Genomic DNA, 14,422 nt, shown 5'->3' with positions numbered 1-14,422 from the left:
ATAGTTTTCAATGCTGTACATTTCTTTGCTGATGGAGGACTGAGCTAATGCTTAGGTCTCAAGGCAAGCTAGGAACTTTGGCAAATAAATTGCTAATTGATCTTTATTCCACTAAATATTTCCACTTGAATTCTGAACAGCTTTCTGATAATGAATTATTTTTATTCTTCTTTTCAGAGACTGAAAGATGTTGGTGGGGAAGCATTTTATCCACTGCTTGAAGATGAGTAAGTTTGTGTATAAGCTTGTACATATATGAGGGACTGAATTTTGAGTCACTAGTTTTATTTGAGTGGCACACTGCACAGCTAGACACAGCTGTCTTCCAAAAGCAAACCTAACATGTACTTGTTTGGCTGTTAGACTTAAGAGCTGACAAACACTGTAGTGGTGGACTTAGGGCCCTGATACCAAATCGAAGATCCTAGCCTGTTTCTCTGTCCTGGAATCAACTGTTTTGTTAGCTGATTTCCAGAACAGAGTATTCAAAAGTGTCCATTTAAACTTGTTTATGACTCAGAAATGCATCACAGGATATTAATTTTTTTTATGGTGATTTGTATTTCTTGCTGTTCACTGCTACTATCCTAACTCTTTTTCCAGACAGTCAACTTTACCTCATTCAAACAGTAGTAATGAGCTGTCTGCAGCTGCAAGTCTTCCTCTCATCATCCGGGAGAGGGACACAGAATACCAGCTAAATAGAATTGTCCTGTTTGACAGGCTGCTGAAGGTATGGAACCTTTCTGATGCTGGATAATTAGATTTGATCTGTTAATTTGAGGATTTTTAAAGGACCAAATAATTGAAAAAGGGAGCAGAGATCAAGAGACCACCGTGGGAAAGCACATGAATACATTAATGAGAAGAAATGGGCATTTTAAGATCAGAGTTCCTCCATCTAGGTGTCCAGTTAAGAATGAAATTAACTTGTAAAACTGGCATTCTCTGTTTTGGCTGACAGCATTTGTCTTTTGGAGGAAACGCCGTCCCAGAATTGGAATTTGAATTGTTTCAATTACATAGTAACATTTTTTTTGCTATTAATTTCTTCTCTTTGAAGGCCTACCCATATAAGAAAAACCAAATTTGGAAAGAAGCCAGGGTTGACATCCCTCCTCTTCTGAGAGGCATAACCTGGGCTGCCCTGTTGGGTGTTGAGGTAAGGATAGTTGGAGGGCATTACTTACTGGGACGGAATGGGATAGCAATGGGATTTGACAGGGAAGACGGAATGGATTTGAAGATTTGTCAGGTAGAATTTCAAATGTCAAACAAAATAAGTCATGAAATTGTGTGAATGGAGATAATGTTCAGACTTGCTTTTTGTTTCTTAAGATTATTTGATTTCAGAGAATGTATGCTAATTTGGCTGCCTTTAATTTTGATTATGGGATGGAAAAATACTACTTACAAACTTTGCTAGATTGTTTAAATACAATTGGTTGTTAACAGTTTTTTTTTTCTTTTTCCTTTGATTATAAATATTTTTGCTTTAATATTTGCTTGAATATTTAAAATTTCTTTTTGCTTTGATTTTAAATATTTTTGACAAATGCAGTTTAGAATTATTCTGCTCCAGTCAGCAACAGTGGGGCAAAACAGGATGAAACATACCAAATGTATTTTTCTCACCAATACATTTTCTCAAAAGACTAGAGAATAAATAAATGTAACACTTTTGGACAAAGGAGTAGAAAGGAGTATCCCAGAAGTGACAGCTCCTCACAGAGGTTGTTTGACTTACCCTCTTCTTGCATCTACCCTGCTTGCAATTTGTTTGTAGTGCAACAAAGAGGTTTTCTTAGATAACACATCCAGGTTATTTAGGATGTTTAGCTTAGGAGGTGATCTGCTGAGTGCTATCTAATAAGACAAAAAAAAAAAAAGCTGTAATGTAAATAACAGTTATTGCTCAGGGTTGTGGCCTGGATCTTGGGAGTTGAGGAAGTTCTCATGCTTCATAAGCTTATCATCTGTACAATGCAGATAGTGTTTCCCTGTGCCATGGTAGTAAGATGGACTTGTCAGCATGCCTATCTTGGGATTCATGTAAGGACAGGCTATGTAAGAGTAGTATATATTGGATGTGTATAGCTGGATTCAGTGCCTTCAGAGAGATGTTGCTGAAAGCCACTTGCTTGTGGTTTAGATAAGCACTTAATTCAAACTGAAGATCATTTTTTAACTTGAAAATGGAAAACTGTATCAAGTACACAATTTTCTGCATAAACAACTGAAAATTGCTGAAGATTGTACTGAGGAGATCATGAAAAGGTTTATATGTCCTGATAACAGAATAAAGATGGCTTTGTTTGAAATTCAGATGTCAGAATTTCCTGTATTTTGGGAAAGATTTGGGGGGGGGGGGGAAGTTGCTAACTAAAGCACCTAACAAAACCAGTCAACTTCTGTACATCAGTGTGTACACTGTCATATGCATTCATGTTAGTAATGACTTTCTAAATTTGGGTGTTGTTCTTCCACATTTAGGGTGCCATACAAGCAAAATATGATGCCATTGATAAAGACACACCGATTCCTACGGACAGACAAGTAAGACTTCTGGTGTTATCAGATATTGCCACTTAAAGAAATGGAAAGATCTTTTCCTAGAGCTACAGACATTTGCCTGTTACAACAGATATGGCCAATACTAATAAAAGGTTTCCCCCTGTCCTCTAACCCTACTCCTACTGGAGCAAGAATCTTGCAAAACAGAGGAATGGGTAGTTTAACTCGAATTATAATATGTGGAAAGCTAAATCTTCTACTTCAGAATCACTGTTTCTGTAACAGCAGCAGAGTGTAGTAAGCAATATTACTGATGTCCTGCTAAATCCTGTTTTTAGTGAATGTTTGTTGTGCATGTTGGACCTTGTAGCAGATAGTGCCGAGTACCTGGAGATCCTGTGAGGTGAGTTGTGCTTGAGCAATTTGGTTCTCCAGAAGTCTTGCCAGACCTAAAAAGACATCACAAGCAACAGCTGTTCCTTTTGGCTAGCTGAAGAAATATTTTACATCAAATTGGGTACAACATTCTGAGAACTCTGATTTGATTATCCTTTAGAGCAAAGGGATCATAGCACCTGGAATGAGTCCAAAAGTTGGGTCAGAAAAAAAACCTATAGTAGTAGTCTGCATTCTGCCTTTTTCAAGGCTTTTTAAAAATATGAATCTGGAAAAAGAAAAAAAAAAAATCCCTCTTTTTAATCTTGGACAGGGCTATTAGAGTCCCAAGTCCCCTTTCAGTGTTGATTTTGAGTGTGATAGAGGAAGCCGATTGTGTTTATGATGATGGTCTGACTTATATTCTTTGGCTCACTTCCACCTCTAGTGTTGCAAGATTGCTGTACTACTATCTCACTTATCCTGATTTCTCTTTATATTATATGCCTGGCTGTGATGCAGATTGAAGTTGATATTCCTCGTTGCCATCAGTATGATGAGTTGCTGTCATCACCAGAGGGTCATGCAAAATTTAGACGTGTATTGAAGGCCTGGGTTGTTTCCCATCCTGATTTGGTGTACTGGCAAGGTGAGTTTGACTGGTTGGCTAGGTCAGATAATTAACTGGAAAGCTATGGCTGACTTAAAAATGCCTCCACCTTTATCCCTACCCCCAGTGTAAGCTTTTTTTTTTTTTTTGAGCACTTTCCTTTCTGTTTCTTTTGAAGAAGGAATCTATGGGTTATTACAAATTTAGATCCTACTAATTTATATTTAATTCATAATGAAAAATCACCCCAGTCTTTCTTATATATTTACTCTTCCTAAGCTTCAGTCACTTAAACAAAAAAAAAAAAAAGTCTGTTGCTTATTGTTCAGCTCCAAGGTAAAACTGCTGAAGTTACTGGGCAAGTTCTTTGGATAGTAAATTGCATTTCTTGGTAGCCTTGGCAGAATAATCAATTCAGCATTATAGTTCAACATCTTCTTTCATGCATCGATTTCACAGTTGTTTTCAGCATTACACGTAAAGCCTGAGGTTGCAGAATTATAATCAGTATCAAGAGTGCAAATTTATTTTGTGCCTTGCTGTAAATGAGCTCTTTATGATGGTTTTTTGTGGCTTTTCTCTCTTCAGGTCTTGACTCTCTTTGTGCACCATTTCTGTACTTGAATTTTAACAATGAAGGTGAGTACCCTTTTCTGCTGAGGGTGAAGGGGAAGCATAATCTGTCATCTCTGTCTAGTTGTAGACAGATACACATGCACCCACTTATAGATGGAAACTTTCTGTAGCTACAAAAGAATTTTAAAGCTCTTGTTGGCACAAGTCAAAAGAAACAGTTGGGTTTTGAAACGTGTATATGGGGTGCTACTCTTCAAGCAGGGGTTCAAATCCTGCATTTATTAAATACAGTAATGAATACATAATGCATAATTATTGAGTAGAATAATGAATATATAATAAAAAGCACAAATAACTTTGTTTATAGAAAGCAAGAAAAGCTTCTCTAGTATGTCTTTTTCAGTGAAGCTGTAGTTCAGCCTTGTTTAATGTGAGTGTATAATTTCTAACCTGTTAACCTCTCCAGACTAGCTTTATTCAGAAAAGCTGATGATTGCTTTAAATGCCTAAAAGCTTATCTGACCAGCTTTGGATATGTGGCCTTTATCAGCGTAGAATGTGATTTGTTCAGAATAGGTGTAGTCCAATCTTCTGTTCTCTTGCATCTGGCTTTCTTATGTAAGGCCTGGAGGGAGGGGGGGAGAAACTAGTTTCTTAGGACAATGATTCCTATTATGCCTACTGTGCATACAATCATTTTTGTGTATAGATTGATTTAAGAATAATAATAAGCATAAGCTTATTACCTGCTTAATAATGAACTTTTAGGTATACTTACTTACATTTCTATCTCTGTAGGTGCATTTATTTTTCTATTTCTTTCAGCTCTAGCATATGCCTGCATGTCTGCTTTTATCCCCAAATATTTGTATAACTTCTTTTTGAAGGATAATTCTCATGTTATTCAAGGTAAGTCTGTCCCTTATTTTTTTATTTTTTTTTTTCTGGAAAAGTGGAATTATTTCTGGATTATAAATGCACTTTTTCAAGTTGCAAAATTGAAACACAATTAGAATCTCACTGTAGAAATACTCACCTATTTATTTCAAAAGGTTTATTTTAGATAAGTAAGAACAACAGCTGTGCAAGAAAAATAGGATAAAAATAAATGGGTAATTCAGGCAGAAAAAAAACAAATGCTCTGTATAAGCTTTTTGAAAGCCATTAATAGTTAAAAAAAATAACTGGTAATGAATGTTTTTAATTACAAGCAGTTATGAGTATTTATTGAATACTGGCTTTCAGCATGGCTTCCTGTCCTTCTGTTTCTTTTAGAGAAATTCTTCTGTATAGAACTTGTGAAAGTCCTCAATTTAGGAGCAGTGCCTGTAATTTTTTTTCTGCAAAAAAACAAAATGAAATTAAGACCTGATCAACAACATATAATTAGACGTACTGGATAATAGGGAGGGAGCTAACATAAGGAATTGTTAGGAGACACAATTAGTAAGAAGTGTTATGAACTGAATATGTAAAATAAATAGTTTGGAAAAACTATTCAATAGAACTTCTTTGCATCATTTTGTCTATAAAGAAAGAGTGCTTGCTGGATAAAAGGGGCAGTAGAGGTGTAAAGATGAACAGAATAAATATATGCTCCTGTGGTGACAACCTCTTTAGACTTTAATAGCTTGATAAAGACTTTTCTCAAGCGGTATATCCTTCCATAAAGTAATACTTTTCCTCTCTAGAGTTTCCTGATGTTATCCCTAAGGGGCTTTATAAAAAGTCAGAAATACAGGTCAGTAGGATTCTGTGAACCAAAGTGTCAATTCAGGCATTCCTGAGTTCCTGTGCAATGTCTAGCATCATCAGGGACTCAGGAAGACCTTTTAGGAGTCATTTATTACTCTGATTTAATCCTTTCTTGGGTTGTATGTCAAATGCCAATGTGTAAATGGCAGTTTTAAGTGAAAATCCTGTGTAATTTCCCTGCTTTATTGGGTGTGAAGAAAGTGTTAAGAATGTGTCATTTAACTGCCTACTGCAGTTTTAGCTTCTGAGCTTCTTTGTGTCTTCCCTGTAGACGTGGACAGGAAGAGTCTTTTGAACTGCAGAGTTTAACACATACCTCATTTCTGAACTTGTCCTACACTATGAAGACAGGTGTTTTTTTCTAAGCTTGTCAGATGTATTTCCTCACATGAAATAGGAATAAGCAGTTCAAGAGGTTTGGGTATGGAATGCCAAATTACATAAAACAGAAAAATCATACAATGAAATTCCAGCCAGCAGCAGTTGGCTGGACCTGAGTGGTACATTTTTGTGAAGACTTGTGTTTTTTTAAAAACCTAATTAACCATGTAATCCCATGCACTAATTATATTTCATAAGACTAGTTACTCAAATAAAGATGTTTTTTATCAACCTTTATTATATCTGTGGAGAACCATCATGGGCACGGATCTTCATTTTTAAATTAAATGTGCTTCAGAGAAGCTACTTGTGAAATCATTTTCATCAATATACAGCTGAATGTGTAGGGTTGTGTGGAATTACTGGTTTGCTGTACCTGACTTGTGATTGCTGGCTGTTTCATGAAATAAAACTGATGTGAAATGCCCTTTAAAAAAATAACAAATAACGCAGTGTTGTATGCATTTAAGACATAGATTCAGTTATCACCCAACCTTGTATGCATGTGAATAACTTTGGCTTGAAACTGAGAAAACATGATCTGTGAGTAGCTCCAAAACAGTCTCACCTTGGTGACGCAAAACTCAGTATTGGGTCTGTTTACCCACTTAACCTCCTCATCTGAGTGCTGCCAGGGCATCAGTGGCATAAGAGAGGTGCAGTATCAGAGGGGAGAGGCTGGCACTCATAAGATGCCAGATACCTCTTAAGAGGTTTAGTGCAGGGGCTTTGTCATTGCAGCTAGAAGCAAAAGTTGCAGAATTTCTGAAGGAGGCTCAAGAGGTCTTAATTTCTAATTGTAACTTACATTGGAGAATTACGCATCCTTTCAAGGATAATTTCCAGTAGGACTGTGGCTTATTTCCCTCGTGCTGTTACGAGAGCACTGTTGATCGGCCCTCCTAAGGCAGAATCAGCTTTTAAAATTTCTGGTCCGTACAGAATTATTTTACAGAGTGATTGATCTTAACTTGCCAGCTTAACCTGAAAGGAGTTAACTTGAATACAGATAATGAAGATTTGAGTGAGATAGGAGCCTGTAAACAAGTGGATGTTTAGACCCAGTTCTATTTTTAAAGCTGTTTAAGCATGAACCCAGCAGAACCACTTCTGTGCTTCTTAGGAGTGGAATTGGAATTTGATTTTGTCCCTTCAGGGATAAAGTCAAGCTGAGAAATAGGGAGTTATTTGCTCTCCCCAAGAGGGACAGGAGTAGGCATCTAGTCCTTACAGTAGACTTTAAAAAAACCACGGCAACTCTGGATGGTTAAGTTTTGGAATTGTGTGGACTTGATCTTTGGGGCCTTATCTTCAGGGGATGCACTGAGATGTCAGCATATGCTGACGTGGGAGGAGGGTTCTCATTCTTTGTCTCTCTTCTCCCCCTCAAGTAGCTGTCTGGGCCCTAATTATTCTCTTCTTGGGAGCATAGAGGAAAAGGAATTGCCATCTGTTACAAAACTACAATGTTATTGCTTCTTCATCTTCCTCATAACAAAGCATATGACAATGTGGATGAAACTGGAAGAGGGGCAGAACAGAAAGAAATCTGTCAATGTCTGTGTTCTGCTGTCTGCTTCTCTTCCAATTAAAAGCATTATTTAGATAATTAAATTGTGCCCATTGGCCTAATGTGCTATGCTGAAAATGTAATACATTTTATCTTTTACAATAAATACATCTTCTTATCTATTCAAAAAATTACAAACTGAAGTGTTACTGGTCATGGAAATGGTAACCTTAAATCCCCATTTCTTTAAACTTCTGGGTTACAAAATTTAACTTTGTAGAAAAGAAAGCACATGGGATATAATTTAAAGAGTATAAACTTTGTCTATCATTAGAATAATTCGGGGCTAAAAAATCCTTGGAAAGCCCTGTTCTGATTTGCTTCCATGAATATCTTGTGGCTCATAGTCATACTGGAAATTCTTTAACTTTGCATGTCAAACAACCATAACAACCTGAGTATGAACCAAGTAAACCGTTGTTGAAAATCCAGATTGTGAAGTACTGAGAAAGAGATATTGAACATTCCTTCTGTATTGAATATAATGATGACAAAGAGGGCAGCACTAGTATTCACTTGCTGCTTAATTTTAGGTTGAAAAAAAATTACTAAAAAAAACAGTGTTACTCCTTTTCTACAGCTCAGTTATCAGCTAACAGCATGTGGTGGCTTGTTTTTTTGTCAATGATCTTGAATTTGCTTGTTGTTTCAGAATACCTGACAGTGTTTTCCCAGATGATTGCATTCCATGATCCAGAGCTGAGTAACCACCTCAATGAAATTGGTTTTATTCCAGATGTAAGTGCTAAGCATTTCTATAAGTACTGTTCAAAGGAAGTAAAAAATGGAAAATGAGGGCAATTTGGATGAGATGCCTTTCCAGATTATTTCAGTAGTAGTTTGATATAAATGAAACTTTCTTATTAATGGACTTTTTTGAGTATGCTGATAAAATGATAAAGTTTGGATTGTTGTTTTACATACCTCAGTCTTTCCTGTTCCGTTAGCATGGTAAATACAGAAAAGTACTAATTGTCAGTTATAACTTGACGTGTGACCAGCAGGTCGAAGGAGGTGATCCTGCCCCTCTGCTCTCGTGACACCTCACTTGGAGTATTGTGTACAGTTCTGGTGTTCTCAACATAAAAAGGACATGGATTTATTGGAACAAGTCCAGAGGAGGCCACGAGAATGATCAGGGACTGGAGCACCTCCCATATGAAGATAGGCTGAGAAAGTTGGGACTGTTCAGCCTGGAGAAGAGAAGGCTGCATGGAGACCTCATAGCAGCCTTTCAGTATCTGAAGGGGGCCTATAGGGATGCTGGGGATGTACTCTTCATTAGGGACTGTAGTGATAGGACAAGGGGTAATGGGTTAAAACTTAAACAGGGGAAGTTTAAATTGGATATAAGGAGGAAATTCTTTCCTGTTAGGGTGGTGAGGCACTAGAATAGGTTGCCCAGGGAGGTTGTGAATGTTCCATCCCTGGCAGTGTTCAAGGCCAGGTTGGACGAGGCCTTGGGTGATAGGGTTTAGAGCGAGGTGTCCCTGCCCATGGCAGGGGGGTTGGAACTTGATGATCTTAAGGTCCTTTCCAACCCTAACTATTCTATGATTCTATGATTCATCTTAAAAGGTATAATTTTATGTAATGTAATTTTATTTATAAAGCATGGATTAATATACAGAAATTAATATGTCCATAAATGACTAAAAGCTAAATTTCTCCAAGCAAGTTAAATGCCATTGATTAACACAAAAGACACACAAACTTGCAAATAATATAGAAAAATGTGTGTGAATGATGGTTAATCTGTAGATATGTCATACTTTGGAAGATGCATAGCAGTCATTTGTTAGAATCTATCAGAAGCATTGGACAAGTGCATAACTTGTATTCAAGTTCTATGCTTTCATTGGAAGAAGTCTGTAAGACAGAGGAAAATGAAAACTTAAAACTCAACCAAAATGTAATAGAGGGAGGGGTATGTTGGAAAAGGCAAAAGAAGGCTTTCTTTAAAGGCTCACTTTTAGCTGTCACTGCAGATAGTGAAGCTTTCCTCTTTTGTTTAGAGACATATATATATTCCAGAAAGCCAAGATAACACTATAAAAATATTTGTCTATCTACTGTAGCATCACTGAAGTTTGATTGATGTTTCTGAAAAGTAGATTTAGGCAAGGCTATAGAGAGAACATTATTGATTGATAATGTCTATGTCATGTTACATTTGACATTTAGAAATTTTGTAACAACAAGATGAGATGATGACTGAGAGGTCAAAATGGAAGGAGGAAGTCAAGTGATGCTGATGTAGAAATATAAATTTTACAAGAAATTTATATGCATTTCTTCTGTAAGCAGTATAAAGCTTTATGCCTATTAGGAAATAATTCAAGTTGAAACAGCAAGGCTAAGCCTCTGAAAGTCATTTGTTGTACATATTCACTAATTCCTGGGTGAAATTGTGTATGTCTTTGGGACTGACAGATACTCATTATCACTGTTTACAAAGATTGTAATGGAAAAGCAGGTACATGCTTTGATTTGTAGAGTTGGTTTTAAAGTAATAATGTTGTTTATGAATGACACAAATTTAAAAGATACTGTGACATTAAAATGAGCAGAAGAAAAAGCCAGAGTATTGCAATATAAAGAGAGATGTTTGAGAAGACCACACGTATTGCTGATAGCCCACATCTCAGCAGGATAAGTGAGAGGAAGATGAAGGAAAGGTGGGAAGAAGGGAGAACATTGATTTCTAGGAAGTCTAAATATCTGGGGGGTTGAAGAGCATGGGTAACAGCAAGGTTTAAGTTCCTGAAGGAGAATCAGTTTTACAGCAGCACTATGTAAATGCACTTGATATTTATTTGGTAAAGGCTGTGGATGACCAGAGCAATTCCTCTATGTATTTTGTCCAGGATGCTAGTTCCAACTGAAGAAGTAGAGATGTAGTTTTCCCTGACAGTCTTACAGGTTCCCATTTTTGCCACTAACCTACATGAGAGCTCTGTGGCAACCTCTCTTGGGTGTTAACTTGATCTTTCAGCGGCTTCTAGTGTCTTCTTGTACATTTAAAATTCTCCACTGAAAACCTCCAAGGTGCAAGTCAAATGGAATAGTTTAAAATCACGTTTTTTTTATATTTTAGGGTTTGTGTTGTGCTAGCCAATGGACAATGCATAGTGAAATTTGAGAGTCAAATGTCTCTTAAATGTTGAAGTCTGAGATGATTAGATAATATACTAAATAATTACAAAATAGAGGTATATTAAAAAAAACTTTCATTGAATATGTATGATAGTTCTAAAATTAACACTAGCCTCTGAAGAGAGGTTCTCCTTTCTAAATCATATTTTTTTGTTTTTAACAAGTAAAAGTTGTTCTGCCTTTTAGGTTAGTGAGAAGTGACTTTTTGTACCTGTAACAAGATAGCACAGGATCCATCGAGGTGAAGGATATGCACTGTAGTAATGAGACCTGAACCAGAGTTTCTTGCTTGAGTACTAATGCTATCAGAGTAAACCCTGATTAGTGTTTCATCATTGAAGTGCAGGCTCTGCTGCAGGAAAGATTGTGTTTCCTGGCACCCTTCTCATTTGCTTCAGGTCACGTAGCTCTCAGAATATTGAATATTGCTGAAACTTGAATAGCTGATGCAGGGCCTGGATTAAGTACATTGCTGCAGCTATGCGATTTACATGTAAATAGAGGGATATATATGGTGAATCTTACAGTTCTTTGCTCACTTTCCTGAAGTTTATAATTTCTCCCTTTCTGCCCGATATAATGCCTTAGAACTCATTCTATATTTTACTGAATAATGCTAACACCAACAGCAGGCAATTTTGAACTGAAGGAAAACAAGGAAGTGTGCTACATTAATAAAAGGTTAACTATGGCTATAAATTAATCTGAAGAGCTTTCAGCTGCAAATTATGGAAGCTAGACACAGCTGACAGGTGTCCATGAACAGAGATGATGAAGTCTGGATGCAGTTACTAATATCATTGTGCTGGAACTGCTGTCATAGGTAGATATCACCCAAGGCCAGGTTGGACGAGGCCTTGGGTGATATGGTTTAGAGAGAGGTGTCCCTGCCCATGGCAGGGGGGTTGGAACTTGATGATCTTAAGGTCCTTTCCAACCCTAACTATTCTATGATTCTATGAAATTACAGCAGATGTTAAGTGAGTTTCTCTGGAATATTAATATGACTGTGCTGCATGCAGAAAGTACAGATTTCAGGAAAAATAAAAAAATCACTCTACCATTCCAATGTGTTAGATAAAAAGAAACTGCTGTGCTCAGTGGTTTGTGGATAGTAAGTGGAACAGTCCAGGAAGGTGTCATTTGTAATTAAAACTCCTAAAACCACAGTAAAGGAGGCTCATGTCCAAAGGTGCCAAAGAATATTCTAAATTTTCTGTTTGTTTCTTGTCTTTTAATGATTACTGCTTTGTTCTAGCATGAAAGCATTTAGATCTGATACTTAATAACTCTTCCTCTGTGTATTCAGAGAGATTAGTGCAAAGGCTCTATCAGTCCTGAAGCAATATGAATTAAAGTGACTTGTCTGATGCACTCATGGCACAGCATCACTGCCAGAAAAAATGAGGAACATTCTACATAGGTCAAGCACCTGCAAACTGAGCTAGAAAGAACAATGTATGGACAAATCCAGTGTAACTATTAGTATCACTTACCTAGATAGGCAATGTTTCTTAAAAGCCTTATAAATATATGGAGTAAAAAACAATTGTGGAGGCAAGAAATTTAATGCAGCTCTCTGAAGTGTAGGAAGAATCTACAATACCTTACAGATCTCACTCCAGTCTCCTTGGCCTCCTTTGTTGACAGCACGGACTTTAAACAGGTATCCTGTATTTGGATCCAAATTACATATCTCCAGGTTCTGCTGCTGTATTTTGCTTAGCTGGCCAGCTAGTTGTGTCTGGATATCTTAGCTTGGTTTTGGTGATATGCAGGAGGTGTTAGTAATAGGCCTTCACCTGAGAATTAAAAATACCACAATTGAAGTACTTTATCTCTGTTCTGTTACCTGTTTACCTACTGGTGAATCCTGGGGAGAGATTTCTTGCTGGTATATTTATCTTGTGAGGAAAGTGATCATTCTTCATATTTTGTTTGTGTAGCTGCATATAGGTAGGTAGATTCTCTTTGCGTCCCCAGTCATCAAAACATTTTTGCACCTTTCTGTAGCATTTAAAGTTCTGACTAATTGTCTAGGCACCATATAGGCTTGAGGCTAAGTATGTGTGTATGTATTTTGAAGTCAGAACATAAAGGTGCAAGATGGGGGGTTTATAGAATAGACTACTGCAGTTGGAAGGGACCTACAATGATAATCTGGTCCAACTGCCTGACCAGTTAAGGGTCAACCAAGCTAAAGCATGTTAAGGGCGTTGTCCAAATGCCTCTTAAATACTGATAGATTTGGGGCATCAACCACCTTCCAAGAAGCTGGTTCCAGCATCTGAGTAAAGAAATGCTTCTTAATGTTCAGTCTAAATGTCTCCTGGTGTAGCTTTGAACCATTCCTGCATGTCCTATCACTGGATACAAGGGAGAATAGATCAACACCTTTGTCTTCACTTCCCCACTTCAGGAAGCTGTAGAGGGCAAAAACTTTTTTTTTTTTCACAAATAAAAATTGAAACAAAAAGCAGTAGCTGGGAGGCAGCCTTGTTAGGACAATTCCACCTTATTGTTGGACAACACTTTCACACACACATCAATCAGGCAAAACAGAACACCAACAAACAAAAAAACCCAAACAAAATAAAAACCAAACCCCAAATCAACCCCAAACAAGTAAACCACAGCAACTTCGTAGACAGAAAATTTTGTTCCTCCTAAAGCAAATGGCGAGCTCATTGCTGGAGATAGAATGCTTGCACAGTTGCCATTGATTGTGGTAGTTCCTATATTCCTGTGTGACTTCAGCCTTGAGAAAGAAAGGCTCTAACATAAAAAAGTCTTGAGCGCTGAAAACAGTGTGAAATACTTGCCTTAGCATGTATTAGTGTGAAATACATGCCTTAGCATGTATTGGGTTTTTTTTTTATCCATCTATAAATATTTTTAAGATGGTGAAGACTTAACAGTTTACCAGTTTAACATAACACACTGCATTGAATGACAGATTGTCAGGAGAAGATTCTTCTATGAAAGACTGCAAGAATAATGGTTACTCCTATTGTGTTTCTTATCTTTAAGACTGTTGGTATTTAACCTTGAGCTCAGCTCTATAATTCTCTGACATGTAGTAGAGATTTCTGAATTTTCTTAGTTTTTTGGGACACTCAAGCGTTATATACATACATAACAAACAAGAACTTGTGAAGAATGTTGGCATTTTTGATGTTTTGAAAACTCAAATCTTCAGTTGTAAATAACTAATTTTCATTATCCTGCAGACAGGTACATAGCTTCACTGTACGTGTCTTATAATGTTCATAAGGTACACTTGAATCATACAGGACAGCCACTTAATTCTTACAGACTTTTCAGAGTACAAGAAGCTTGTTTGAGCCTTTTACTACTCTCTACCATCCCCAACAACAAACATTAACACTCATTTTCACCTTGCTATTTCTTCTGAAATATCGTTAGAATCAAAATCCCCTGAGCCTAGTTTTCTTTAAAACTACTGTCTTTGCAACTGAAATCTC

General features: G+C 37.0%; 1 protein-coding gene across 4 annotated transcripts in view; it reads left to right on the top strand.

The window, feature by feature from the left end:
* The window catches only part of TBCK (TBC1 domain containing kinase), a 98,758-nt gene that overhangs the window by 39,925 nt on the left and 44,411 nt on the right, over positions 1-14,422 (top strand). For 3 of the 4 annotated variants that reach the window (XM_061359441.1, XM_061359438.1, XM_061359440.1), the window contains 8 exons: positions 178-227; positions 604-733; positions 1,064-1,162; positions 2,494-2,556; positions 3,412-3,538; positions 4,088-4,138; positions 4,901-4,984; positions 8,434-8,519. In XM_061359441.1, coding sequence (XP_061215425.1) covers positions 178-227; positions 604-733; positions 1,064-1,162; positions 2,494-2,556; positions 3,412-3,538; positions 4,088-4,138; positions 4,901-4,984; positions 8,434-8,519 — 690 coding nt within the window. The remainder of the gene's footprint in view (positions 1-177; positions 228-603; positions 734-1,063; positions 1,163-2,493; positions 2,557-3,411; positions 3,539-4,087; positions 4,139-4,900; positions 4,985-8,433; positions 8,520-14,422) is intronic. The other variant, XM_061359439.1, reaches the window with a different exon arrangement.

The sequence above is a fragment of the Neopsephotus bourkii genome, unplaced genomic scaffold (assembly GCF_033783945.1).
Source record: "Neopsephotus bourkii isolate Nb327-2 ecotype Australia unplaced genomic scaffold, CSIRO-AGI_Nbou_v1 NB_977, whole genome shotgun sequence".
In the NCBI taxonomy this organism is placed as follows: domain Eukaryota; kingdom Metazoa; phylum Chordata; class Aves; order Psittaciformes; family Psittacidae; genus Neopsephotus; species Neopsephotus bourkii.
Note: the sequence above shows the minus strand (reverse complement) of the source record. Positions and strands in the feature narration are given on the sequence as shown.